Genomic DNA, 26,267 nt, shown 5'->3' with positions numbered 1-26,267 from the left:
GTGTTTTGTGTGGGGTATTTACACTGTAGATGAACAAAGTACAGTTTATTCATTATTTAAAAGGAGGGCCGGGTTTGTAAATTAAACTTGAACATGAGCTTAAAACTGTACAAGCGAAACTATCAGGGCTCCAGTCCAGGAGCTCTGATGCTTCTGGAGCAAGCAAAGAAGTACTTTGATAGGCACTGAACCTCACATTTTCTCTCACCTGTTTCTCTTGACCCAGAATGCTAAAGATCTGTCAAGAGCTTTTGAGTTGAAACTTCTTTCTTTGCCAGAGGGAAGCCTGCAAACTGGGTTGCTCCTGGTACCATGAGCCACAGCTGTGTGGGACCATGGAGCTATTCCTGTTGACACTCCAGAGAATGAACAGCTTGGCTTTTTCATTTGGATCTGTGGTGCTTCAGGCACCAGCTCCTTTCACTGAATGGGCTCCTGCCCCATTTCAAAGAATAAATCAAGCATTTTCCAGGATAGCTGTCCTGTCAGACCTTTGCTAGGTCAGGCTGTGACTGAAGAACTGGAATCCATTTTCTTCATGCAAATAAAACGATTAAGCAAACCACTGGCAGTTGTGAGGCTTGACAGTATCTAGGATGCCTTACATGCAAAAGCAGTCTGGTCTAGAAAATTACATTTGAATGGAGTTCTTAAGTTTTTCTCCCCCCCGGACAAAGGAAGCAGCAAGATCTGCTCTTGCCTGAATGAGTGCCATTGAATTGCGTTGAACAAGTCTGCCAGCACATCAGCTGTGCAGGGGTAGTGTTCATACATTGTCAGCTGAGAGCTGGAGAAGGATAAGTAATCTGTGGCAAAGGGGGCATTGAGTAGTTCTGTGCCAGCTTTTATCAGGTATCTGCCAGGCAAGAGGCAGGACTTCATTTCCCAGTTCAGGCTCTAGAACTAAGCACTTTTTATACTTCCAGGACTTGGAGAATGCCCCATCCTTGGGAAGCGTGCTTGTTGCTAGTAGCCTGGCACCGTATGAAGGGCTTTTGCATTTTGTGTGTAATGTCCATATTAAAAGCTTAAACCCAGCATTTATCCCTGATAGCTTTGTTTCTCCCTGTACAGTAACACTTTCAGCATTGAAAAATGGTGCTTTGAGGATACATTACAGACACTGAGCAAACGTAAGTTAAATTTAGAGCTTGTGCTGATAAATGCTGTGGTTACTAAAGCTGGCACAGGACCCTGCAGAGCAAGGAGGATGCATTTCTCCAGATCCCTTCTATCCCGCTTCAGTTTTGAATCCCCCCAGGGCTGCTGAATTGAGCAGTGACCTAGTAAAACCTTTAGCTGCCACTTAGCAGAACAAAGTCACTGTCGCTTAAGTCTCCCTTCCTCACCCAGGGCTCAGACACAAGAAGGGCTGTGCAGCCCTTCTCTAAAGACAAAGCATTTCTCACGTCTATCAGTGCATTGAAAGCTTTCCCATTCACACTTATGTTAGCATTCTTATCCTGTGGAGGTTAAAGTTCACCAGTTTCCCAAGAAGTTCCTCCATGGACTGTTTTCAGCTTAAAATTTCAGAACAATTCTTCTTTAGATGCAGCTGTTGAGCATTTGTGCCCTTAGAGAGTGGAAGGGAATGCACTTAACTCCCCCACACACTCCCTGCATTGATTGTGAGTGTTATCTCATTCTGCAAGCCCCTTCCTCAGAGCCATCCAGTCCTAAAACAAGCGCTGTGTACACAATATAATTTGTTTTTTGTACAAGATTTACTATTGCAAATACTGATCCGACCACCACCCAATGCCAGCTTGTTTAGACTGAGTCTGGGACTGAACCAGCACCAAAATGCTGAGTGTGCCAGGAGGATTTTCAGCTCGATGTCAGAGTGGGTTACAAGCTCCCTGTGATGAATGGAGAAACTGAGGTGTGAGTGCGACTTCTCTCGAGTCATACCTTTGCTTCACAAAGCCATTGATTTATTCAAGGGTTTAGCCTGGGCTGCTTGAACAATCCAAGTGTGTAATCCTCCACGCAGGAAATTTCATTCAAGTCTAGGCTGGAATGTCTTTAGCTGTACTGTGTCCATTTACCCTGAGGCAGAGGCTGCAGCAAATGCCTGAATTTCAGTCAAAGAGAATTTAAGTCAAAGCACTACTTATGCAGCTGTAGCTCATTCAGTATTGCGCCCATTAACACACTTCTCTTTATGTCTGCCTTGATTTGACGGTTTAGTTGAATTCTGGTAAGGGCAGCAAAGCTGAGATATGTGTGCTGTTTTATGTTTTAAAATCTGGTTAACACTGGCTTTTTTAGATCTGGTAAGAAATTTCTCCTGATTTCAAACATCCTCTTAGGATATCTGTTCCCACTTCACCTCTGCCCCCCAGTTGTTTTTATGCCCTCTGTCCTCAAGATGATATGTGGAATCCCTGATTATAAACTGATAGTTCTGCTCCATGTTGAGTTCTGTTTGCTTGTTGGTGTTGGATGATTTGTCTTTCCTTTTAGAAGTTTCAGGGGTGTCAGCTCTGATTTCTGCTGATTTTGCTGGGAGGTCATGGTAATTTCTGTTAGTGTTTTGTATCTAAAAGCAAAATTTAGTCTGTGCTTTTGGTGAGAATAGAACAACAGAGTAAATATGCCTTTTAGGATAGTGTGTGGGACAGAATGGCTGCAGCCACATGGCACCCAGCAGTGATAGGCTGTAAATATACCCTTAATGGTGCCCCAGCAGCTCTGTGCCAGATCAGGTGTCAGCCGCCCTTTAGCAGCTGGTAGAAGGGCAAGTTGAGCACTGTACCATGTGTACTGGCTAATTTGATGGAAATATGATTATCCAGCTATTGTAGAAACAGACCCGATTTGTGCTGTACAGGATCCAGGAATGCACAAATCTGGAGATAACTGTGGCTCTGAGCAAAATGTGAGCTGGCTGCTGAAATTAGGTAATTGCTAACAAAGAGTAGATTATGGCTAACAGTTTGACTAGAAGTTCTTTACCCTCTCAGTGGATGGGGGCATTGTCATTTTGTTAATAACCTAGTCACAGGCAGAACACTAATTTCTCTATCAAAATCTAAATTCTCCACACAATTATCCTTTCCCTACAAAATCCAGCCCCATCAGCCCTTGTAGTCCCCTAGCAGCCATTTACTTTCCAGAAGCCAGGTAACACTCAGCATCACAACTTTCCTTCCATGCTCCCTAGCTCTCAGTGTAGTTTCTGTTTAAGGACATGTGAAGTACTGATGTCTGTGGCTGGTAACTGCTCTTGTGTTCAATGTCCCAGCCCTGCAAGCTGGAGAGTAAGAAAACCAAGGAAAAGAGATGGTGTTGAGCAGCATAGGCTGCTGTTCAGGCTTATACAGTTTGCTCTGTCCTGTGCAGAGTTGTTGCCACTCCACGCTGCAGGTTAACAGTGACTTTTCATGCTGTGTTTGTATAGAGCTGGTGCTACAGAGCTGTGCTCTCTAAGGCTGCACAGTTCAGCCACGTCACAGTGATACTGCCAGGAGATTCCATGGTACCACAAAGTGTCTGTTACCCTCCAGTGCTGGGGTTAGGTGTTCCTTAATGCCCAACCAGGCTCCTATTAGCCACCACCTGGTGCCTGGCTCATAATGCTTCTCCTCTTGGCATCCATGTGCTTCCACTTGAACTGCATTGAGTAATCAGTGAAGTAGGAGCTGCAACTGGGAGAAGATTATCTCTGGAGAGGAGACTCAGACCACAAGTGCACCTCTTAAAGAAGTGACACACAAAGGAAACCAAGGTAAGAGTTTCTACTGTTTATGCCTTATGTACATGATCTTGTCAGCACTATGGCTGATGTGTGCTGAGGTTGTTCATACTACAGAGCTCAAGCTAGTGGCAAACACTTCAAACCTTGAACAGTCACTGTGCTCCTGCTATTGCTACATGCTCCTCTGAGAAGAGGTTGATTTCTTCCTTTTAGCTGCCCAGGTGTCAGAAATGCTACAGGCTGGATGGCTCTACAGATCAGTGAGCTTGGCAGGAGGCCTGGCTGTGTTGGCTGTCCTAGAGCTGGGTCTCTTGGATCTCTCTGTTTCTAGTCTGATACTACTTTGTTGTTACTACTCGCTTATGGGCTCTTAATATGCTGAAATCTGCTCTGTGTGGAGATGGACCTCACACTACACTTGCAAGCACTTCATAATTGCATGTGGTTGTCATTGATTGAATATTATTTTATACAGGCTTTCCTGTTCTCTTCTTTAATTGATAATAAATGTAAAGGAGAACAATATGCATGTTTTGACTTTAGTATAAGAATGCCTCTGACTGGAAAGGGCCCATTTCAGTTTCCCACCTTAGCTGAAAATTGAATAATTTGATTGTGTCAGTCTTATTGCCCAAAGGTTACCAAACTGGAGAGGAAATGTTAGTAAGGGCAATATTATTAAGGCAGTAACCTACAACTGACCTTCCTGCTTTTCCTACTGATGGGGGTGGGTGGATGGATGACACCTAAAATGCAGATGTTCTCAGAGGGTGTGGGTATTTCTTGATAGCTCTGTTCTATTTGTGACAAGTGCTGCCACGCTGATAGGCCAAGCTGAAGAATTTGGCTGATAAGTAGTTCCAAGCCATATCTAGACAATGTGAAGGAGAGGATTCATGAGAAAACATTGCTGCTGCTTTTTCATTTCCTGAACAGTCTGGAGTTAGCATGTGGGACCCAAATGCTGTGACACTGGGGAGATTTTGAAATACCTATAGCCTCTTGCCATTCAACAATATTTACTTGACAGAAGAGATCAGTAGAAAGGAAATTGGTTTCCTTTGACTTTAACCGCAAAAATATGGAATTATTTGATGGCATAGAAACAGCAGCCACCATTCTACTAGCTGTCTGTTGGTGATGTAGACCATGTGGTCCATGGAAACAAAGATGATCTGTAATAGGATTTCAGGGTAATCAGGACTGGGTCCCACAGTGCCTTGTGTGAGGTTGTCTGGGTCCCCAGAGAAGTGAGGAGTCCTGGCAAAATCCACGTCACACATCATTAGAGAAGGTACATCTCAATGGTTTATTTTTTTTTCCATTTAATTCAGATAATCTGCAAAATAGCTACCTAAATTTATTTATTTGTTGGTTTATTACAGTCCTCTTTGTGGAAGATTGAGTGTTCAGGAAGTAAATACATTAAATCTCTTGTGCTTTCAGTTTCCTCTCCTGCTGTAGCTAACAAGGGATGCTGTGGTTGTCAGGCAGCCTCCACTCATCATGCCCTGGCCCAGCTGAAGCTATAGTGCATCTTTCTGTCACTTCAGGTGTGGTCACAGAAACCTCTCCTTCCCTCTGCAGCCTGGGCAAAGTGCTGTTCTTACACTGCTGCCTTCAATGCCATCCCAGCTCCTCACAGGCCTGTGCTAATGCCAGGGGCAGGGAGCCCTTCAGCACTGATGTGGATGTGCTGCATGGTGTCTTGGGAGAATGTGGGAAGGACAAGTGGGCCTGTGCAAAGGACTGCAGGGAGCTAAAGAAAAAGGGCCTGCAGCAACTTCTATGCCATTCTTGAAGAAGAATTGCAGTAAGGTGCTGCAAGTGCCTCTGAACTTCATTGTGATTCATTTAAGGAAAAATTGCATTGACCATTACAGCTTTTTTCTTTTGTCGAAATTTCTCTTGTCTTGCTGTGTCTGAGCTAACAGTTCCTCCCTCCTCTGTGCCTTTTGGGAAGCAATAGGATTAATTTTCATTGTCTTGATTCAGTTTTAAGACCTGAAACCTTGGCAAAAAGGGTCATTCTGCCCCCAGAAATAGTTCACTCTGATTCAAATGAAATCACTGGGTTTTAATATTTTTTTTTAACTAACTTGAAATACTGAAAAGGGAGGAGTGGCAGAAACTATCCATCAGTCCTTTGTACCATACAGTAACAGCTAGAAACATTCTTAAATATTAAAGTAGAAAGAGTGATAGAGTTGAAATCTGTGAAATACGGTGAACCTGCACAATGCATCTTCTCCGAGGAGGGTTTGTTGAAGACTGAGCATATTAGAAGTGCCTGGAAAGAAACCAGGATGTCCCTGTGGCAGCAATCCCAGAGGTGCAGAGGCTGCAGGCAGCAGATGGAGACAGAGCAGCCTATGGGCAGGAGAGGAGAGGCTGAGCTGGGTGGAAGGGAGGCTGCCCTGCTGATGAGGGTGTGCAGATTGCAGGAGGAGGAAATTGGCAATTCCCTGGTGCTCAGAGGGGAGGAGCCACGGCATTGCAGCATTGCTGGAGGCTTGGCTTAGCTGCTCTTTGGATTTTTAAACTTCAAAATCCCAGAGATGTGTTAGGGAAACTTTCCAAACAAGGCATAAGCAAGCCTTGAGCCTATCATCTGTCCCAGAATCCAGTGCAAAGCAGAGCCATGGCTAGCATGGATTTCATTGTGTTAGGAGATGATTGTGGTGGGGAGTGCCTCAAGATTTCCTACAAGGGATGTGTCTTGGTCTTTCAGGTGCTTCTCTGTTGCTGCATTCACTCTTTTTCATATTTCCATCAGTGACTGATAAACCATCCCCTGTCAAAAATGGCAGTGTGGCCTGTGCAGGGAGAGAAGGGGATCCATGGCAGAGAAGGTGGCTGCTGTGACCATGAGAGTGGCTCACAGGCTGGCTGGAGACAGTCCTCTGTCCTGGAGAAACAGCACTTGCTTCCCTGATCTTCTTCCTTTGCGCAGTTGAGATCTGGGCAGGATTTTCCTCCCAGGCTGGCCAAGCTTTGCAATGTTGCTGGCAGCACAGTGTGCTGAGGGTAGGACTGTGCCAAAGCATCCAAGTCCTAATCTCTCAGGAGGGACAATGGTTTTTGCAGACAGCATAGGCCAGGAGATGCTGGGATGAGGCAGGAGCAAGGGAGAGAAAAGCATGGTCAGTTGGTTATTTCCTGACTGGTAGTTGTAAAAAACATCATTATTGGGATGTCCTTGGTCAGCTGAAGCAGACCTTTTGTGCTGGTTGTTTTCAGTAATAGGGTATTTTTAAAGTCTGAGGACTGAGGCTTCTTTTCATCAAAGCTTTTCAAGATAAGATCCTGGCACGAAGCCTCGCTGCCCATTCCTTTCTGCTGTCCACCAGCCATCCTCATTTTCTGCAATGACAGCTACAATGTCTCCTTCACTAATGTCCAGTTCATCCACATTCTGAAAAGAGACAGGGAAAAGAAATGTGGTTAGCCTGAGAGCACAGGAGGGCCCCAGCATGGATCTGGTAGGGTTTTTTTAATCCTGCTATTCATCAACAGTCTGCTGGTGTCCTGGTTGCAGTGGGTCTGAAATACCAGATAGTGAGGGATTAAGCATTTTGGCAATTTCCTTAAGACCCTCAAATTTCCCCAGCCTCCATGGTGTCTCCTCTTGCACAACTTGATGGTTTTATCGCTGGGGAAGTCCAGAAATGGTTAAATACAGCTCTCCTAAACCAGCTCACCATGACCTGCATAGTCTGCAGGTGTTGCTAAATAAAACAGAGCACAGCTTAATTCCTAAGGGGGATAACAGTGTCTCTGCTAATCCATGCCTGAAATAGGTCTCTCAGTTCTTTTAGTAGGGAACAGCAGTGACCAGTGGGGGGACAGTGACTCTTCCACAGTGGTGACTTTCATCCCCAGACAAATGCAGTAGTTGCAAATAAGCTCTCCCTGAGCTCCCAGGCAGCTATCAGTGTTCAGTGGTGCTGTCCTATTTTCCATACGAAACCACTTTGCTGCCCACAGTGTAGTAAATAGAAAACAGGGGAAGAGAGGCTTCCAGAGATGTTTGATGTGTCAGCTAAAACTAAATTTAATGCACCTGAGTAGGTAAGCATGGACTCAAAAAATGAGAGGCTTCAATGTGCAATATAGTAAAGGTAGTAACAGGCTCTTTTCTCAGCAGGGAATATCTGTATGTGGCATAGTTTTAAGGCAACTCCTGGAGTAAGGAGATGATCCAGTAGTCTCCTTAGGGGAACTGCCATTAACAGCGAGGTGCTTTTGGCTATGCTTGCATGAAATTTCAGGTAAATAATAAAAGAAAGTTTAAAACAAAGCAAAAAAACCCCAGTATCTTATAAAAGGTGTTGGAATACTGCTGTACCTAAGGGAAAATGCTCCTTTTGAGCCTTTTCTCTGTTTTCACTATTTATCTGGCTATGTATTTTGTCACTGTCATTTCTTCAACGTTGGCTCTTGATGGCAGGTCCCTTGGTGTGAGGCTCTCTATGCACTGAGACATAAGACCTCCTGGATGCTGTTTTTTCTGCTGATCTAAAGCTAATAAAAGGAGCCTTTAAACTGACATGCAAAGGAACTGGGGTTGGAGTCCAGGTTCTGGAGTCCATCTGAATTAGCAAATATTTATAACCAGTCCATCCACAACCTTTTACTAATGGTATTCTGCCTAGCTAGCACTGGAGTCAGGGAGAGTTCAATACCCCAGCTAAGGCTGTAGATTGGTTTTAGTAACAATCTTTTGACAGATGAACCAAATACACTGTGATTCTGCAGCTTGCAACATTATAGAGAAAGAATGTCCTTTATGGGATTCAGTCCTCTCCAGTATAGAGAGCCAGCGTGCTAAACTGGAGCAGGACAAATCCTGTCCTTGAGTATAACATCTCCTTCACAGAATTTATACTTTCAAGATGTTTGAGTCAGCATCATTTATATTAAATCTGACACTATGAAGTATTTACTTTGAAGCCTTTTTTTTACCTGGGCTGTGTAGTCATAAAGTACTCTGTAGTCCTGTGATGATGTGATCCTGGCTTCTTCATTTACCAAAATAGATGCATAGACTCCGTCTGTTCTCTCTGCTAGCAGGGAAAAAAATAGGGAAGAAATACCCACCAGAGAAACAAAGAGTTCAGTTGCTTATAAATGCGTGGGATCATATGCAAGAGTTCACAAATACAAGGGTTTCTGTTCTCTCTCTGCCTGGAGATGTACATGTATAGAAAAGCTGCTGTGAACTGTAGGTAAAGTCTTGCACAAAAACTGTTCCTCATTGATGGGATGACAATACACCCATTGAACTTTGTGGGAGGTCAGAAACTAGCTTCAGCCTCATCCAGGTTGGGAAAAATGTTTACCCTGGTAAAACACAATCCAAGTAGTCCAAGGAGGGAAATGCTCTGATTAAAATGGTTTTAAAAGGTTGCTGCTGGGGGTGTAAAATTGTAGCAGTTCAGTGACTCACATAGGCTTTTCTTTTTCCCTTGAGAAAAATGGAAAATACTGTGCCAATGGGTCACCAGACATTTTCCAGTGGTTTATATAGTTCTCACATAGCTATTTCTCATGGACATAACTTTTTTTTGCAGATGTTTTGTTTTAATCCAGCTTGTTGTAATTAGGGAAATGTCTTATTTCTTCCCAGAATGTCTGGGAGCTTCCCCTGCTGAGCACCAAATGCAGCAAGTGAGAGACTCTGGGCTGTGTTTCTGGGTGCCCAAGCAGGCAGGCCTGACAAAGGCAGTTGATTTTAAAGCTGTTTGAAAACAACTTTTCTTTTGGTAAGAACTACAGTTAAAATGCTGTTGTTTACTATCAAACCAATAAAAATGTCCTAAATCATTAGTCAAAATACTGTGTTTTAAATGTCATCTGATAAATTCCTAGGTATAAGGATTACAAGAAAACAGTATAACTGTAAGATGAGATGGATATTTGTATTCATAAGCCATGTGCCTTATCTGTTAAAAATTGTATGTATTCTCTTGGACTTTTTAGTGGTAGTTATTCTACACAAGGAGAAAACGAATAGCTAAGCCAGACTGCTGCTCTGAATGTACAGTGTCCCCCTGCCTAGATGGAGATTTTGAGGAGTCTATGGATTATTTGGCACTTTTGACTGGGAAATCTGTTTAATGCACTTCCAAGCACAATTCATTTCCAGACTGCTCTTGCCTGCCAACATGTGAATGTCTGCTGTACATTTCTGCTCCATGTCAAAGCCTGGTTTAGCAACATGATCTAAACCAAACACATCTGGTAAACTGATTTCCTGCAGAGCATACCCAGAGGAGGGGCTGAGGGAGTGACAGTTTCCGTGTTGTTTTTGCTGCTCCCATGCAGTAGTCCAGAGAATCTGTAGAAGCAAGAGAAGCCAAAACCAAAATGAGTGAACAGGCCTGGGTATGAGCATTCCTTCATCTCAGCTCTCTGACTCAGCCTTCCCTCCATCTGCTTCACACTGAGTAGATGTCACCTTTTCCCATGGCCTCCTATTTTCATTTATGCTGTAGATATATTTATCTTCCGTTAAAAATGTATTTTTAAAAATGCAGCAGAATATTGAACCATCAGCCATCACTAAATTGTGCATCAAATGCAGCAGATAATATTTTTTGTAGAGCTATAGGCTCATGCTGTGAAACTCCAATTATTTCACAATGCTAAATTATGAGAATTGTCAGTTGCTTATAAGAGATTACATCTCTTTGTGTTTAAGGAAAACCCTGATACAATTTAAAATACAGGGCTTGTCTAACGAGCCTTTCTAAAAGCTGTGAGTTTAAGTGAATTTTTATTTTAATCTATCCCTAGTTATTTCCTATATCACAGCTGGGTACTGAAGACTAAGTAAAGTGAGAAAATGGGTAAGGATTCTCAAGCAGAGATAGAAATAGCATTGCATGCTTAAGGCATATTTAAAGGGTCTGATTTTTCAGCTAGGGAACATTCAGTTTTTCTGGAAAATAGATATCCTATCTTAACAGTGCCTGAGAAACTCAGGCTGAGTCTCTCTAGGCTCCTTGCCCATGCTGCGCACAGTTGTGTTCTGAATGGTAGTCCAATTGTCTTATGTAACTGCACAGGATGCAGCACTGAATTCATTATTAGAGAAGATCCAGTTTCCAACTGAAAAACAAAGTATTGTGTAAAACCCTGATCAGCTCACTGGCAAGCCTGGACCTCATTTCAAATGGGAGATTACGACCTGCATCCTGTCTTTGCCATGTCATAGGGCTTGTTAAAATATAAATCTCTTCTGCTTTAACTATGATGCCCTCCCCACTGTGAATTAGCCATTTTAGTATCAAATATTTAAACCAATAGAGCTACCATGCTCTTCTGCTGATCTAATTGTATCCATGTTCCAAGATTTACCAGCAGAAATGAATCAGAGTAAGAAAAACTGTCTCCCTAATCATCAGTTATTCTGCCCTGTGTTTTTCCCCTTTGATCCAGCCAGAGAGAGCAGCTCTTTGTTCTGCTCAGCTGAGTGGTGTAGTAAGCCAGGAGGAATTGCCCCAAAGGATGGCTCTCCCAGCCTTTGCTCCCAGCCAGATTCACCTTTGCTCCCCCTGGAACAAATTGGTTTTGTTGCTACATGCCCTGACTCACTAGGAAAGAGGAAACAAGTGACTGCTACCCATTGCTGGCCAAGTAATTGCGTGATGGACTCACCCCATGTCCCTCTTTGCACTAGGCCATGGCAAAATTACTCTGACTCCATTTTAATACCTTTCCTTCTTCTGTCAAGTCACATTTACTGATACCTAGTTGCCTTTTGCTACAATGAAGGAAGTAATAACTTTCCATGTGCTGTTTTCTGTCATCACACATTGCTGTTGATATGGAGAAACACCCGTTCTGGGAACTGCACTTTGCCACTCACCTCTTCATCATCCCACAGGACTGGGTGGGGCTGCTGTTGCGCCTGTTGGGCTCTCTGCTGTAGTAGTTCTCATACCCTATTGCTTCTGCAATAAGGCAATAAAAATGAGATGTTCAAACAGGAAACACTGTGAGAAAACACGGTGAGAAAACAGTGTTCTCCCTGCCAGACTGCGACCTGGGGCTGCTGGAGCAAACTGCAGCGCAGCACCTGCCTGCCCTCACCTGGAATGTGGCTGGAGCAGCTCAGGGGAACCCAGCAGCTTGACAAAAGCCATTCCAGTGCCTGTAAACAGCCATGTCCCTGGAGGCAAAGCACAGTCGAGCTGAGCTGGGCACAGTCAGAGGCCTGAGAGCTGTGACTACCCTAATGAGGAAGGCAGTTTCCTCCATGGCTGTTTCTTCTATTGCCTCAAAGCTCAGGGTTTAAGGGGGCAGAGCGTGGTCATTATGAGCCTCACACCCGGCTTCATGATAGAATTTGCTGCAGCGTGTTTTGTTTCTTTTTTCCTCAATGTATCCAGTCAGGAATTTTTGTCAGTGAGGGAGATTTCTGAGTGTTATTGCCTGCAGCAATAACGAGCAATTTCCTGGTGTGTGCTTGTGTGTTTCCCCACCTTTCATATCTCCCCCATCCGCCTCTTGAGAGCTTATTTGCTGTTTACCCAGAGATATTTGGGTTTTGTTCTCTCAAACACATTTATGTTGCAGTTCCTTCACTCTCCCCTATGGTGTCATTAAGGGTGAAATTGAGACCATATCCAAGTCTAACTTTACAGATGAAATAGTTACAGATGGATTTATTTGTCATCTCATAGCTCCCAGTGTAGTTGCTTTCAGCTGGGCCACGCACCCTTTCTGCCTGCTTGGTGTGAGAGCCAAACAAACATGAGTGAAGTCTGTGATAGTGTTTTATCTCAGACCTGATACCAGCAAGTTAAGAAAGACATTGGAGTTGGGCTAAAGGTTGTGTTGACATTCTCACACTGGGTCAGCCGAGATAATAAGCAGAGCAGGTACATACAGCTGCTGAGTATGAAGAATCCCTGCAAATAAGACTCACAGTAATTAGGGAGTTTTCTGACCAATTTAAGGGTCTCCTGTTGCCCTTCTGGATTGTTACCTTGGCACAGTTTCTAGTCTAAAGGGCATTGTAAGATTGGGTAGGAAAGAGAGTAAGCAAGAGCATCAAGAGCTTTGGTCAGGATGAGGGTCTTCTGCCACACAGTGCAAAATGACACGTGGATTTCCTTCTGCATTTTGCAAGTAATAGCACAGATGAACAGCTCACCATGCGCTACAGTGCGAACTCATTAGCCAGAGCTGTGGAGATATTAGGTTATTGCTTCCAGAACACGTCACCTACTAGAAGATGGCAAAAATAAAAACAACAAAAAAACCAAGTCAGGTTTTTCTTTGCCTTTCGTAAAGCTCTCAAGGGATTTTTCCACCTATTTCTTATTAGAAATGACTCCTGACATAGCCAAGAGCTGTTTGCAGAAATTGGCTAGGTGACTGGAGAATGACAAATCTCACATAAGAGAAAAGAAAAAAAAAACCGTAGCTGAGAATTACAAATTTCTTAGTATACAGAAGTTGTTTTGCACTGTTGCAAGGCACAGTTCTCCCTTCTGCCACTGAAAATGTAATTTTTCGTGGGTAAATGCTCCTGTATCAGTGAATTTAAATCCCCTATGTGAAGAAGAATAAACTATAGCAGCAAAATGGCATCCAGCACACCAGTATCAATATATTAGTTTTAAAAAAATCCCCAAATCTCAATTTTTAATCATCATAAGGCTGAATGAAAAGCAGGCCTCACCTCAGTGCTGAGTTAGTGGCAGCACCCAACAAGGTCCTGGGGTGTAATTCCCCAGCTTTGAGCTCTGCAGTGAAATCAAAGGGGTGGAAGTTGTTCTTGTGCAAGATAATTATCCCCAGGGATGAATCCTTCATACTGCTGATTTTGTACCTGTACAACTCCCAGAATGGAAGCTTTTATCAGGATAAAATTTTCTTGTGCCAGTATAGCTTCTTCCCCACTCTGACTGTAATAAGCAAGCTCTGTTCACTGCTGAGAGGATTTTCTCTTGACGTAGCAGTTGGTATTACAGCAGAGAGTAGAAGTGAGAGGGTATCTCTGCACAGATTGAACAAAAATGGAGGAAGAGATCTTTTCCTCACAGATATGTGTCATCAGCTAAGTGTTCACTGGAGCAGCTGCCCAGAGCTAGAAGCAGCCTGGAACTGTTTTGTAGTGCGTGTTGAAGTACTGGGGTGTGGTTTGTGCTGGGCCATGTGACATGAGACAACGCCTTTCCTGCGGAGTGTTTGGAGAACTCCTACCCTGGAGCAGCAGGTTTTCATTTTACAACTGCTCTTGCCTCTTGCTGTGTCAATCTCCATTACAGCCCAGAGGTTTTGAGCATTAAAGCCAAGGAAAAGGTTGCTTTGGCTTGAATGGGCAGAGCCTGTGAACCTGACAGCACTTCTGTTTGCTGGGGCAAAGCCGATCTCATTCAAAATTTCCCCCAGCCAAAGTCGAGGCTTATGCAAACAATTCCTGAGAGCAGAAAATTTGTTATTCCCCATTGGGCATGTGGAGCAGAATAGAAAGCTGGGTCTTCTCTGTGCTGCAAATGAAGAGGCAGCACCTCTGTCAAGAGGACACTGGGGTGCAGTTACGTGGCAAGTTGTCTCTGACTTGTCACCACTGCAGGAAGCTGAAGTTGCCATCTCTGCAAGGCAATTTGCCACCTCCTTAGTGGTGTCAGTTCAGCTGTACTGTGAAATGAGCCTGGTTGCAAAGCCAAAACAAGTTTTTTCTTCTTTGGAGGGTTATTTTTAAGTTGGATCATTGCGCTATCCCACTTTACAGCACCACACAGGCAGCGACGGCAGCACAGTGAGGGGGAAGTGAGCCATGGCAGGTGGGAAAGAATAGCTGGAGCAGAAACTCCTCCAGCTGGTTTCACCTCCAGAGGACTTGTACTGCACAACTCATCTGACAAGGCCAATGGAAATAATTACCTGGAGGTTGTGTTCCTGTCATTTTCGTCTTAATGAAGTAGTCTATGTCTGACTCTACAACACAGTTCTCCAAGCTGACCCGAACCTCCTCATACAGCTACAAAATAAAATCCAAGAGTTTAATTTGGCTTTTGACATTTCACATTGAATTAACAACTAATGCTCTTGTAGTAATTTTCCCCTTAGGAGACACTTTATACTTGGTACATTTCTGACCTGGCTGATCTTTGGCCTGTCCCCTGTACCAATATCCTTGTAAACAAACCTGTTTGTTTGTGCTCTGCATAGTCTTTAAAGAGAGGAAGACAAAGGCAGTCCAGGACTTTTCAATGCAATAAATGAATTAATAGCCAGAAACAACCATTCAAAGTCAAATCTAGTGTATCCTTTATATCTTCCAATTTTGAGGCCATGACTGGATGACATTTTTGAAATTGCATCAGAGCCCAAATATACTCAACTGAGTGTTTTGGTAGCAGGAAGTGTTCCCCAATGAACCAAGGAGGAGACACGTGAGTGTCCCCAAGTGTGACACAGACTCTGCATCCAGACATGCATCTGGTTTACATCTAGGGAGAACAGGAGTGAGCTATTCCTCTGGAGATAGTGCTGCAGAGAAGGGCAAGCGAGGCTGTACCTCATCATCCTTCACACACTGCAGGGAGAGCTGGTTGCAGTGCACCCACAGCGAGTTCCGCAGGATCGTGATGCGGTCACACTCCTGGAGCTGGAAGACCTAAAGCCAAAGAGGAAACGTGATGCAGCCTCGTGGTATTGAGCTATTTGCATTGCAGGTTGTGACAGGGCTGGGGATGCAAACCCATTCTGAAGGCCCTATTGTGAAGGATGTTTTTTCAGTTAGTGGAGAAACTGCATCTACTGTTCATGCTCAAAAATTTGTTCTAATTGGTTGCACCAAATTAAAGTTCTGTTTTAGAGACAAAAACAAAGCAGGAGAGAGGAATCCAGATCTGGGTTTGACTGCTACCTCTACTGTTGAGGATTTCAGAGTCAGAGTTCTCTCTGCTCATCACACTGAAATCTTGATGTTTAACAGATCAGTAAAGTACTGGCATGAAAGGGTTGCATTTACATTAGAGGTAGAGCCAAAATTATCCACCTCTGCCATCTAAAATGTCTCTCTAAAGTTTTCTCTTTTGAAAGTGCTTGAGGCTCTCTGGAGTTGACTCTGCATATCTAAAGTTATTTTTGTGGTAAAGAGAAGGCATTTTTCTGTATTCAGAGTTTACTCCCTTCCTTCATCTGTCTGATTTCCTCATGTTGCTGCATTGCTTAGGAACATTGAAAGGGGAAGAGAGAGAAGTGTGAGCTGATTTGGGGGAAGAGGCAGATAAGCTCTTTCTTTAAAAACTTTAAAAAAAACCAAATCACCCTGATCTCTACGTTGTACTGTTATAAGTAGAACATCAGGTTTTGGTTTTCTATGAGGTGTGAAAAGCTCAGATGCTTCCAGCCATCTGTCTCCATCTCCATTTGCTAGTAATTATGTCCAGAACACCACAAATGTATACAACATTCAGCAGAACACTCAGTTGGGTATGCTGCCTGCCATCTAATAACTTACCTACTAAAAAAAACCCAGAAAAAGCAATCTGTCTAGGGAGTAAGGTGGTGTGGGGACTGGTTTGCAAGAGTAAAAGCTTTTAAAGATAACCTGCAGGGTGGAGAATGAGTATTTCAACACCCTTTCTCAACAGAAAGCCTGTGGCCCACAAGGTGCTGAAACAGCACCAGAGCTGACTGGGAATTTTCCAGGTAAATGGTGTCCTGTCAGGAAATGCAGTTAATCCAAGAGGGAAGTGTGGTGACTGGGCTTTTAAGCCCTTGTCAGCACCCAGCAGAGCACAGCTGGGTGTTGTGTTTGACACATCCCTCGTGCTGCTGGAGAACCTGGGCATCTCGTGACAATGTGGCACAGCCCCTGTGACAAAGGTCACCTCACTTGCCAGCCAACATTTTCAGGCTGTGGCTGTCCAGCACTCAGTCAGAGATCTAAGCAACCCCAGCACTTCCAGATTCCCCACTATGCAGCCAGAAGTTTGGGATTTTAAGCTGCTCTTTGTACTAATGGTTAGTTTTAAATGCCTCAAGAAACCCCCAAAAATTATCAGTTCTTCTCTCTACAAGCACTTTTCAAAGAAGGCATTAAAGATGCTCTTCCTTTATGAATGGCTGTTTGGATTAAGCAGTGGGCAGGTCACAAGCTCTGTGGGCTAGTCAGGATTTAGCCATGTGGGACAAAAAAAGTGTGAGGTTGTGGAATGCTTTGCTGGTTTGTTGGCTTTTTAAAAAGGGAGAAAATATGCATCTTTGGAAGACTAAGGCTTGGCATAATTTCTGTAGAAATGTCTCTGCCAGTTGTGGGGCTTTTCAGTCCTCCCAGATAGGGAATATTTAAGAGGAAGCAGAGAACTGGACAGCTTTGCTCCTGGCATTTTATTTTATGTGGAAATAAAGCCTGCAACAAGTAAATATGACAGAATCAGACTTTAGCAGATGGGCAAATGTATTTGAAGGATTACTGTGATCAAATGTGTGGCTGATTTGGGTGCCAAACAGTTCCTGTAAATTGTTGTGCAAAACTTAATAGCCAAGTGCAAATCTCCTTGTCCATCCTCAGTAAAATGGAAATAGAGACTTTTCTACCACCACCACCTTTCAACTGAAAGATTACTCCATGGCAGAGGACAAATATTCTTGCAGGTGAGTTTAAAGTGCTCTGAAACATAGAGTGACTGGAATATGTACCAGTTTGTATATTGCTCCCCCTCTCCCACCTCTGCACTTATTCCACTCCTTTATTTTTACATAGATATGCTGACAAGCAAGGCGAGTGTGAGTGAGACAGGAGTAGCTATGTCTAAATCAGCTCTGGTAATTTTGCAAAACATCTACTGAGACTCCACACAAAGCAAACAGCAAAACCCTTGGGATGATATTTCAGGCCTTAGACTGAAATCTTCAAATCAGATAAAATAAAGAGAGCGCAAACATCGCTGCAAAAGTCAATGTTTACCTCGCAGGTTTTGATATGTTCCTGTTCCCACTCTGTCCTGACCTTATCCAGCTGCTCGATGTTCTGTTTGTACACATTCTCTGTAAACACACACACACACACAATAGAAACCAAACAGTTAGGGGAAAAATCATACAGCCTTTTTCTCTTTCCTCCTTTAGGCCTTTACTGTGATTCTTACACTTCAGGCCTGTGGTTTGCTTGAGTATCACAAGAATGTGTGAGCTTGAGACTGGTGGGGTGCAATAATCTTTCAGGTTTTTTATTTGTAGCTTTATACTAGAGAAAGGGTTCTCTCTGTATGGTTTCCAGATCATTTATAAACTTTGCAGTAGGGATAATGGAATTCAGAGATGAAGAGCCTGGACCATGCTTGGGCACTGAGCATCCTTGGGCCCTTTCCGTGCCAAGCCATCCAGGCAAGCCATGTGATTTGGTGTAAGCTATTGCATGAGCAGGGTGGGACAAGCCTGAACTCCTGGGCCAGCTCAGGTGTGTGCTGGTCTGTCCTGGGCATACAGTGTGGGGCTAGGGAACACTACTGTGCTCATGCCTGTGGAGACAGGGTATCTGATTTGGGCTGTCTCTGGAAATTTGAGTGGCTATTTTGCTTTCAAACTTGCTGCAAGAAGAGCTTTTCTGGGTGAAGTCCTTAAAGGAGGTCTTCTATAAATTCTTAAATGAAAGCAGGACCCTGGCATTTCCACAAAGGATAGTGAATGCAGGTAACTGTCAGGTTGCTGTCCTCTAGAGGCTTCTTCATTAATCTTTAGGTAGGTGACTTTGGGAACCCTGACTTCAGAGACAGCCTGGGTGATTTGGATGGAATTCTATCAAAATCCTGTGCTGCTAGGTCATTGCTGAGAGGAATCATAGTTTAGCTGCAAACAGAGCATCACCTGCTTCATTTGCTGCGTCTCTGCATTGCTTGGCTTTGTTCTGGCTCTGAAACAGGAAAACAAACACCTCAAATTAATTTCTGACAATATTTTAGCTTCTGCCCCCTCTTTATGCATAGTTCTGCTGCATGTGTGCTATGGAGAGGGGACCAGAATTTCCCAGGTGCAGCCAGAGGTCCACAATGACTTCAAGGGAAATCTTTCCATTCAGATATCCCTGCCACAGGAGCTCAGAGCCAGCATGATCCAGCCTGAAGCTGTGCCTGCTGGCTGAGTTGTTTTTTCTCAATTGTTTGATGTGCTTTTCTAATAGATATTTATAAGCAGAAATAAATGGCAGTTAAAATTCTTCATCTTTCAAGCTCCTCATGTAATACACAGATGAAAAGCACACAGCTTTTAAAATACTTTGCAAATGCCAGATTATTTCCCATAACAACTCAGAAACCCAAAAGCAAAATTCACTCTAAGTAGAACTTCTCTATTTTAAAAACCTGCAGCTTTTAGCAAATGAAAAACCAGCCATCACTGGCAGATCTGTACTTGCAGGTCTTTCTGCACAGATGGTGATGACAGCACAGAAATGCACTGCTCTAGACATCAGTGTAATACATTCTCCCATCCTGCCCTTGACGACACGACTCAGGTAGGGGTTCTGATGATCATATTCCTCATCACAGCTGGCTGAGAAACGTGTAGTAAGCTGGGAACAGAAGCTTCCTTCTTATTTGCTTCCTGGCCCAAACTGTTTGTGAATGCTGAGCAGAATTAAACAGCTTGTGAGCTGCCTCTGTGCATTCCCAACGTGCTGGCATGTGCAGGGAAGAAATGGCAGTGGAGCACCCTGGGATCCTTCTGCATGAAAGGAGCTGGGTCAGGTTTAGCTGCCATTGAAGCTGTGAAGTGTTCTGGTGTCATTTTGGCAGGGCTGGGATTCCATCCCCCCTTTGCAGCTAAGCTGCAGGGGTTTGTTCATCAAAGATTAGAGGATGCTGGAAATAAAATTTAAAGTTCTGATGCTGTTTTTAGAGCCTCCACACTGCCTGCTCCCCGCCCCACTCCCTGAGATGATTTTTGATCCTTTTTGCTTACACTGCACTGATTTTTATCGAGCCAAAGGGAGTTCATTTATTTTGTTTTCTCCATCTGTTTCACTGTAAAATGTTCCCATTAAAAGTTAGTGAATTGTCAGCTACAAGTATCAAGACGATGCAATGAAGGACTGCAGTGCCTTAATTTCCAACGATTTATTTTTGAGTCTGTAAATTTAGTTGAAATTAAACTAACCATAAGGAGAAAAATGTTGAGGAAAAATATGCATTTTAATGTAAGATGCTATGCCTACTAAATGTAAGAGACCAAAAGGCAAAACTAACTGCATGACATATTTTTGACTTGTGTCTTTTTCTTAATGAATAATTTCAGAGAAAAATCTCATTCAGTTTCCTTTCAGGATTCATAGTGCAATTGGATCATAGCCTGGGATAGATTAATTAGATAACTTAGTCCCTTCCCAGAGGATTCTGTGGAGTCATTTTGAAGACAAAGCAGCCCCTGGCATCCTGTAGAATGGGTTGGTTAATTGTATTCTCTTGTATCTTGAAAAGATAAACCCCACAGTTTTCCCTCCAAATAGCATTGTCATCTCAGTACCTTTTCTGTTTGCTTCTGGTTGCCTGAAGCACTGGTTCGTTCAAAGGACTGCTCAGCCTCATCTGCCTCCTTGCACTTCTGCTCATAGGTCTTCTTGGACTGGATGGAAATGAAATCAAACATCAGGGTTTGGCTCAGGGAACAAGGCTGGGTTTCCCCCACAGTGATGTTCCAGGCACTTTCAGTTTTGCAGTCTGGGGCAGCAAATCAGAGCCCAATTTGGGCAATAGAAAAAAATCCCAATGACTCCATAAGGAGATAGAAAAATTGGAGTAGGGACTGGCAGCATAAATTGTGTCCCTTTCCTGCAGCCCTGAAGTGGTTTGCTTTGTGCAAGTGCAGCTCCCTGCAGGGGTCAGGAATGCACAGGGAGCTCTACCACAGCTGGTGCATCAGGCACCTCCCCAGCCAACCATGGAGAGGTGAAATCAGGAGCCCATGTTCTCAGGGTGGCCATGGGGTGGGTTGTCATCTCCACCCTGTGACTTGGAGCATCAGGGGGCTGCAGTCAGTGTGTTGCCTTGCCCATTGCTCCAAACTGTGAGGCTGAGCCACCACCCCATAGGCAACAGTTTTGCTGTAGCTCTCAGAAGCAAGAGAAATCTCTATTTGCGCCAAAAGGACTCTGTGTCTGAGAAATTCACTTAGAACAACCACATTTCAATAAAAATTGTTAGTACACTTCCAGCTGTAGCACTGACAGGTCTGCACCTACTTTCCTTTAGAGGTAGTTGCCCACTGGAAACCAAACTCAGCTGCCTGTAGTTTCTGTACGTGCAAGCTTTCCAGCTGGAGAGGGTTCCTCCTGCCTGTGAGATTGCATCACTGATCTTCAAATTGCATTTACACACACTGAAGAATTATATTTACTCCTCTAAGCACCCTTGCCTAGAAAGAATGAAATCCTTATTGACCTGGGGCACTGTTTATCCCACATGAACCTTCTGGAGACTCCTCAGTGGGTGCAGCAGGGAAGATTATCTTGCTGCTCATAATAGGAATATCTTCACTCTCTCACACACGCTCTTGCACACTCAACAAAGCTTTGACCTTTCTTTAAACAGAGGTATGTGTGATAGAGATTTTACTGGAGGCAGTTTGCATCAGGAAACCTTGCTTACCTCCATTGTTTTCTTATAATGGGACAGTTTGCTCTTTTGCATACGCTCCATTGCAGCCTCGTACTGTAAGAAACACACACAAGTCAGCATTTCTTGCTTTGGACTTCCTCCTCCCCTTTCCAGCAGCAGGATTAGGAAAGCCATAGTCAGGCCTTTCTATAAGCCACCTGCCTGTGGGGAAAATTACTTCAATCTGCTTTTATAAATGACAAGTTTCTAAATGATACAGAGAGCATCAAAGTGCCAGGTAAAAAAAATAATCCCAGATGATTCTGCTTCGGTGGTTTCCATTAATAGCAGAGAGGATGTAGATCTTAATTTTCTTCCTCCTTTTTTTTTTTCCCCTTAAGGAGATGAAATAGTGCAACACCCAGTCACAGTGCTGTGGGCTCTGCCAGCAGAGTACTTTGCTGATGCCAGAGCTTGATCCCATAACTCTGCAGACCAAAGGACTGTCTCACCCACATGAGCACAGGTAGTTGTCCTTTATAAATACAAACATATTCCATTATTTATATTCCATTGCTTCTGGCAACTTTATGCTCAGTGTGATTTGATTTCCATGCAGTGTTGGGAGGACAGTGCTGGATTCTCTTGTATGCCTTTAGTTGTGATATGGCCAGCTTTATATGACAAATGAGATATGCTCCTACTGGCAGGGGATGTGTTTCTTTTTGGTCCTTTTGGTCCTTTAATCTTTGCATTCTGCTCAAGCAAAACTCTCTCCAGGGCTACCCAGAGCCTTGTTTCACACTGGGCACAGTCCTGAGAGCAGCTACAGTACAACACAAATCACAGCATTTTGGGAGATTACCAAAAGTGCTGACACCATCCAGCATGTCTCATGTTGGCTTCCTCACAGCCACATGCTGGACAGAGAAAAAAGCTTATCTAAGACTCCAAAGCAGTTTTTTCCTTTTTTTTTTCCAGGCTGCTCTAACTGTTCCCAATCGAGTTATAGGTTTACTGTTCCCAACAGGAGAGAGTCTCTGTGCACATCTCAGTGGCAAAGGGAATGGGGTACAAACACTGATGAACCTGGTGCCCACTGTCTGTCCTTTAATGCCTTATTTGCTTCATCAGATCACTGCCAGCCTCAAGTCTCAGCAGAAGCACTGGTTTCACCTGCTTTCATATTCAGAGTTCTTTGTTGTTCCAAGTTCCTGTGTGTCAGGGGCTAATAGACACCAGATTTTTGTGGCACTGGACACTGGTTATATGCATTTTCATCTGTTTAAAATTAGCAAAGAAATGAATATTTGTTTTACTCCTCCATCACTCAGTGCTGTCAAAGTTAAGGAACTGTCCTGTCTGTCTTCAACCACATGGAACCAGAGGTGTGACAGGGGCCACTGTTGTCTCTATTGAGAGCTATTTTTTAATAAACTTAGGGCTTGATAAGATCATAGGGAGTGAAATGCCCTTAAATATACTTAGATTTTTATTATACAAGATCAACTATATGTTACTTATTCCATGTATTTGTAATTCAGCATATATTGGTGTTGCATTCAGCATGACATTAATTTGCTTTCATGTTTTTAAACGTTTGTGTTATGCCTTTATTTAGTGCACGTTGGAGATTGTGCAGGGTCATATCAAAGAAACCCATTAGCAAGGGTATAAAAAAGAGAAAAGGAAGGATTAAGTTCTTACAGAAATAATAATGACAGTATCTGCAGTTACACCAGAGAGTGTAAAAGGGACTAAAGCCTCTGGCTCCTGACTTCAGAGCACTACTTTATTTCCAGCTGGGATCAGAAAGAGATTTTTGTTCCACAGTCTGGTCTATAAGAGGGAACAGGGCATGCTGGAAAGGCTTTATCATCTTTTGTAGAATTCCCAGCCTGTGGCTGGAGACAGGTCACCAGCACAGACCATTGACCCAATCTGTTTCAACATATCTCCAGTTCCTCACCTTTTTTCTTTGCTCCTTCTGCCTTTCTCGGAACTCCTCTATTCCTTTCAGTTCTTCCCTCAGCATTATTGCCAGCTGGATATGAGAGTTTCCAACACTTTCAATTTCTAAAGCAAATCAGAATTCATATTCAGTCAGTGGAAAGGTCTTTAAAGATAAAGTGACATTTTTTAGGAGATGTTTCTGCCATATGGCTGCCCCATGAGTTGTCACCAGCAGGGCAGACTTTAAGAGGATCTCTCTGTGTTTCTGGATGCTCTGACATTGCTGAGGGTTCAAGAGCAGAGCAGCTGCATTTCTTCATGGCCCCATTTATCCCAGCTGCTCCCTTCCTTTGGGGCTGCAGGTCAGGAGCTGTGGTGCAGAGGGAGAGAAGGAGCTCTGGTCTCCATCATCCCTGTGTCTGCTTTGCCCTGGCTGTGCTGCTGGGCTGTCACTGCTCTTGGGAGCTGCTGCCAGTAGTAGCCAGTCATTAGATGAGGTTGCACGCTGAGAATTTCCAAGGGTCAGCCAAGATGGATTGAATTTCAGAGCACCTGGCTGGTGCTGTTTGACATGGCTGGGGACTTCTCTGCATTTGTCAGCTTTGATGCCTCTGAAATGGAACCCTGCATTTTCCAGAAATGTTGAGCCCCCCTACCCAGGCCCTAAAAATACCTCAGTCCAGCAGCTGCTTTTCAAGAGGGTGTTTTGGTGTAAACAGCAGGTGCCACTGGCCAGGTACAGTGTCCTGTTGGCTATGATGGTGCTGCATTTTGTGTGTGTGAAAGGCTCTTGTTGAGCCTTGGGCACATGTAGAAAGCTGGTTTGGTGTCAGCTTTGCAGAAGAGGGAACAGAGCTCCTATCTTGTGACTTGATGCAGATAAAATTTACTTGAAGAACAAGCTATTTTCTTTGCCACCAGAGAGTGGATTGAGTGTCCAGTAAGGACTTTTTCCTCCACTCCCTGCACTACAGACTGGGATAGAAAAGCTGGGAATAGAGGGTGGAACAGGATGAGCACCTTGGGTGTCTGTGTTTCCGTGGTCAGAAGGGAACAGGTAAATACTTACGTTGCTTGAGCATCTCAAACGCTGCCTTCAGTGTGCTGTGGGGCAGAAACAAAATGCCTTATTAGTATTGGCTCCTAAGGGTGGGTTGTGAATCCAGGGAAAAACCTTCCCTCACAACCTCAAAGATCCACGTAGAGATAAAGCCCTTAATAGCCTCCTAATAAAAGCTGACCATGCTAACAAGCACAATAGCATCAATCTGTTAGCATCAGGAAACGCAATAAAATGCTCCATGAAGCAAGGAATTGCACTACTCCTTCTGTGCACCCTCTTTTTCAATCGTACTGCATTTGCGACCGTGACTGTTAACAGCCGTTTCTCTCTTCTTGCCCCTGGAGAGAAGACACGAATGAAATGCCGGCGGCCGGGGGAATTGGGGTTTTTGGAGCCTGCAGGGTGGAGCGAGAGCCGCTGGTCCCTGGGCGCTGAATGCAGCTCCGCTCCCGAGCCCGTGCCGCAGCATCGCCTGCTCGGCGCCTGCCGAGCACCCCCGTGTGGCATCGCTGCTGCCTGCCGCCCACCAACCCCGGCCATTGCCGCATCCCACCGGCACGGGAAGATGGATAAATGATGCCCTGGAAGCAGGGCGCGGTGCTCAGCGCGGGGGTGAGCGGCAGCGGTGAGGCTGCAGAGGGGCAGGAAAGGGAGCCCCACATTGCCTGGCTTTTGGCTGGGGCAGAGTCCTGTTCGAGAAGGCACCAGAGATACCAGCATAGACGTGATGAGAGAGCAAAAGCTGTGGAAAAAGCATTTCCAACTTAATAAATTCCTCCAGCTCTGCATTTGCAGGCTGGCAGGGCATTTGCACACACAGAAGCCGGGGCTGGGGTGTGATTTGGAAGCTTTTCAAATTTAGCAATGATGTCTTCAAGCCCCAGAGTGTGTTGTTCCCAGAAGCAATCAGTTCTGGGCTCTCCATGGAGCCCTGGTGTGCTGCAGGGGAAGAGCTGGTGAATGGAGAGCCTCAAGTCTCCAGGCTCCTTGGAGAGCCCAGCAGAAGCTGCTATCACTGCCCAGCCATGTGCACCCGCAGATGGGCAGGGAAATCTGCATCTCTTGGGCCATTTCGGGAGCCTTAAGAGACACATGAATGATCCTAATTGCCCTGTGTTAATTTAGGTTGGACATCTGTTTCCTAATCAAAGCTTGCTCTCCCAGCAGTGAGGCTGCCTTGCCAGGAGAAAGAAAAATGCACAGGCGAGGGGAAAGCTTGGGTTTGTCCTCAGCAAAACTGCCTGGGAACTCATTTCAGATCTAAGTAGGTAGAAATATAAAGAAAAGACTTTCAGCCAGAGAGGAGGAGCTGCTTGATTTTTTGTTCAGATTTCAACTAGATTGTGGTGAATCTCCTGAGATAAGCCAGGAAGAATATTCTAGATTGAGTATTTTTAAGTGTTTTCCTAACAATACTTCTACATTTGAAGGTTTATTTTGTAAAAAATTAGTCTGGTGGGAAATTTTGATGGAAACTAAATTTTCACACCACAAAGGAAACAAATAGTATTCTTTTCAGCTAATTAAGAGCCTGGCATTAAAAGACAAGTGGAATATCAGCAGCTAAGATAGTTTCTTCTCACCTAAAAGATCTAATGGATCCTTTTGAAAAAATAACTATATACAAGGAATAAGATTTTCTTTTCCAGTGGGTAATTTCCAATAGGAGGTGGGGAATGTGCTAATAACTTCATGCCTGAAACAGGTAAATACTGGAATTTAAAAAATAGAGGGCACTTGCAAACTGCACATACTGTTTGCACTCTGTGTTGATCTATTTTTCCCCAGATATTTTTTTCTTTTTGCTATTGGTGATTCAAGTTATGCAAAAACTTGCAAAACTGCTGTGGTGGATGCTGAAAAATAGTGCTTTCTCAGTGTATATCAAGGACAAAAGCAATTTGCTGCTTTTTTGGTTTCCAGGCACCTGAGCTACCAGAGCAGGTCATGGTCACAAGCCTCCCTTGGCGCTGTTCTGCTTTTTGCTGGC

At 44.0% G+C, this 26,267-nt stretch overlaps 1 protein-coding gene and 1 long non-coding RNA gene across 6 annotated transcripts in view; one reads left to right on the top strand and one right to left on the bottom strand.

The window, feature by feature from the left end:
• The first annotated feature begins 1,187 nt into the window (after positions 1-1,187).
• On the top strand, positions 1,188-17,616 carry LOC146432858 (uncharacterized). The gene is made up of 4 exons (XR_014854354.1): positions 1,188-3,730; positions 15,176-15,373; positions 17,244-17,326; positions 17,436-17,616. It is a non-coding gene; the product is annotated as an uncharacterized LOC146432858 (long non-coding RNA).
• Positions 3,732-26,267, bottom strand: part of PSTPIP1 (proline-serine-threonine phosphatase interacting protein 1) — a 49,831-nt gene continuing 27,295 nt past the window's right edge. For 3 of the 5 annotated variants that reach the window (XM_085070951.1, XM_085070952.1, XM_085070950.1), the window contains 12 exons: positions 24,284-24,318; positions 23,231-23,337; positions 21,313-21,375; positions 20,192-20,290; positions 18,539-18,584; positions 17,640-17,719; positions 15,240-15,338; positions 14,603-14,699; positions 11,574-11,658; positions 9,970-10,040; positions 8,666-8,766; positions 3,732-7,115 (listed from right to left, as the gene is read on the bottom strand). In XM_085070951.1, coding sequence (XP_084927077.1) covers positions 6,984-7,115; positions 8,666-8,766; positions 9,970-10,040; positions 11,574-11,658; positions 14,603-14,699; positions 15,240-15,338; positions 17,640-17,719; positions 18,539-18,584; positions 20,192-20,290; positions 21,313-21,375; positions 23,231-23,337; positions 24,284-24,318 — 1,015 coding nt within the window. In that variant the 3' untranslated portion in view covers positions 3,732-6,983. The remainder of the gene's footprint in view (positions 7,116-8,665; positions 8,767-9,969; positions 10,041-11,573; positions 11,659-14,602; positions 14,700-15,239; positions 15,339-17,639; positions 17,720-18,538; positions 18,585-20,191; positions 20,291-21,312; positions 21,376-23,230; positions 23,338-24,283; positions 24,319-26,267) is intronic. The other 2 variants (XR_014854353.1, XM_085070953.1) reach the window with 2 other exon arrangements.

Source organism: Lichenostomus cassidix, chromosome 10 (assembly GCF_008360975.1).
Source record: "Lichenostomus cassidix isolate B80296 chromosome 10, HeHo_3.0, whole genome shotgun sequence".
Lineage (NCBI taxonomy): Eukaryota > Metazoa > Chordata > Aves > Passeriformes > Meliphagidae > Lichenostomus > Lichenostomus cassidix.
Note: the sequence above shows the minus strand (reverse complement) of the source record. Positions and strands in the feature narration are given on the sequence as shown.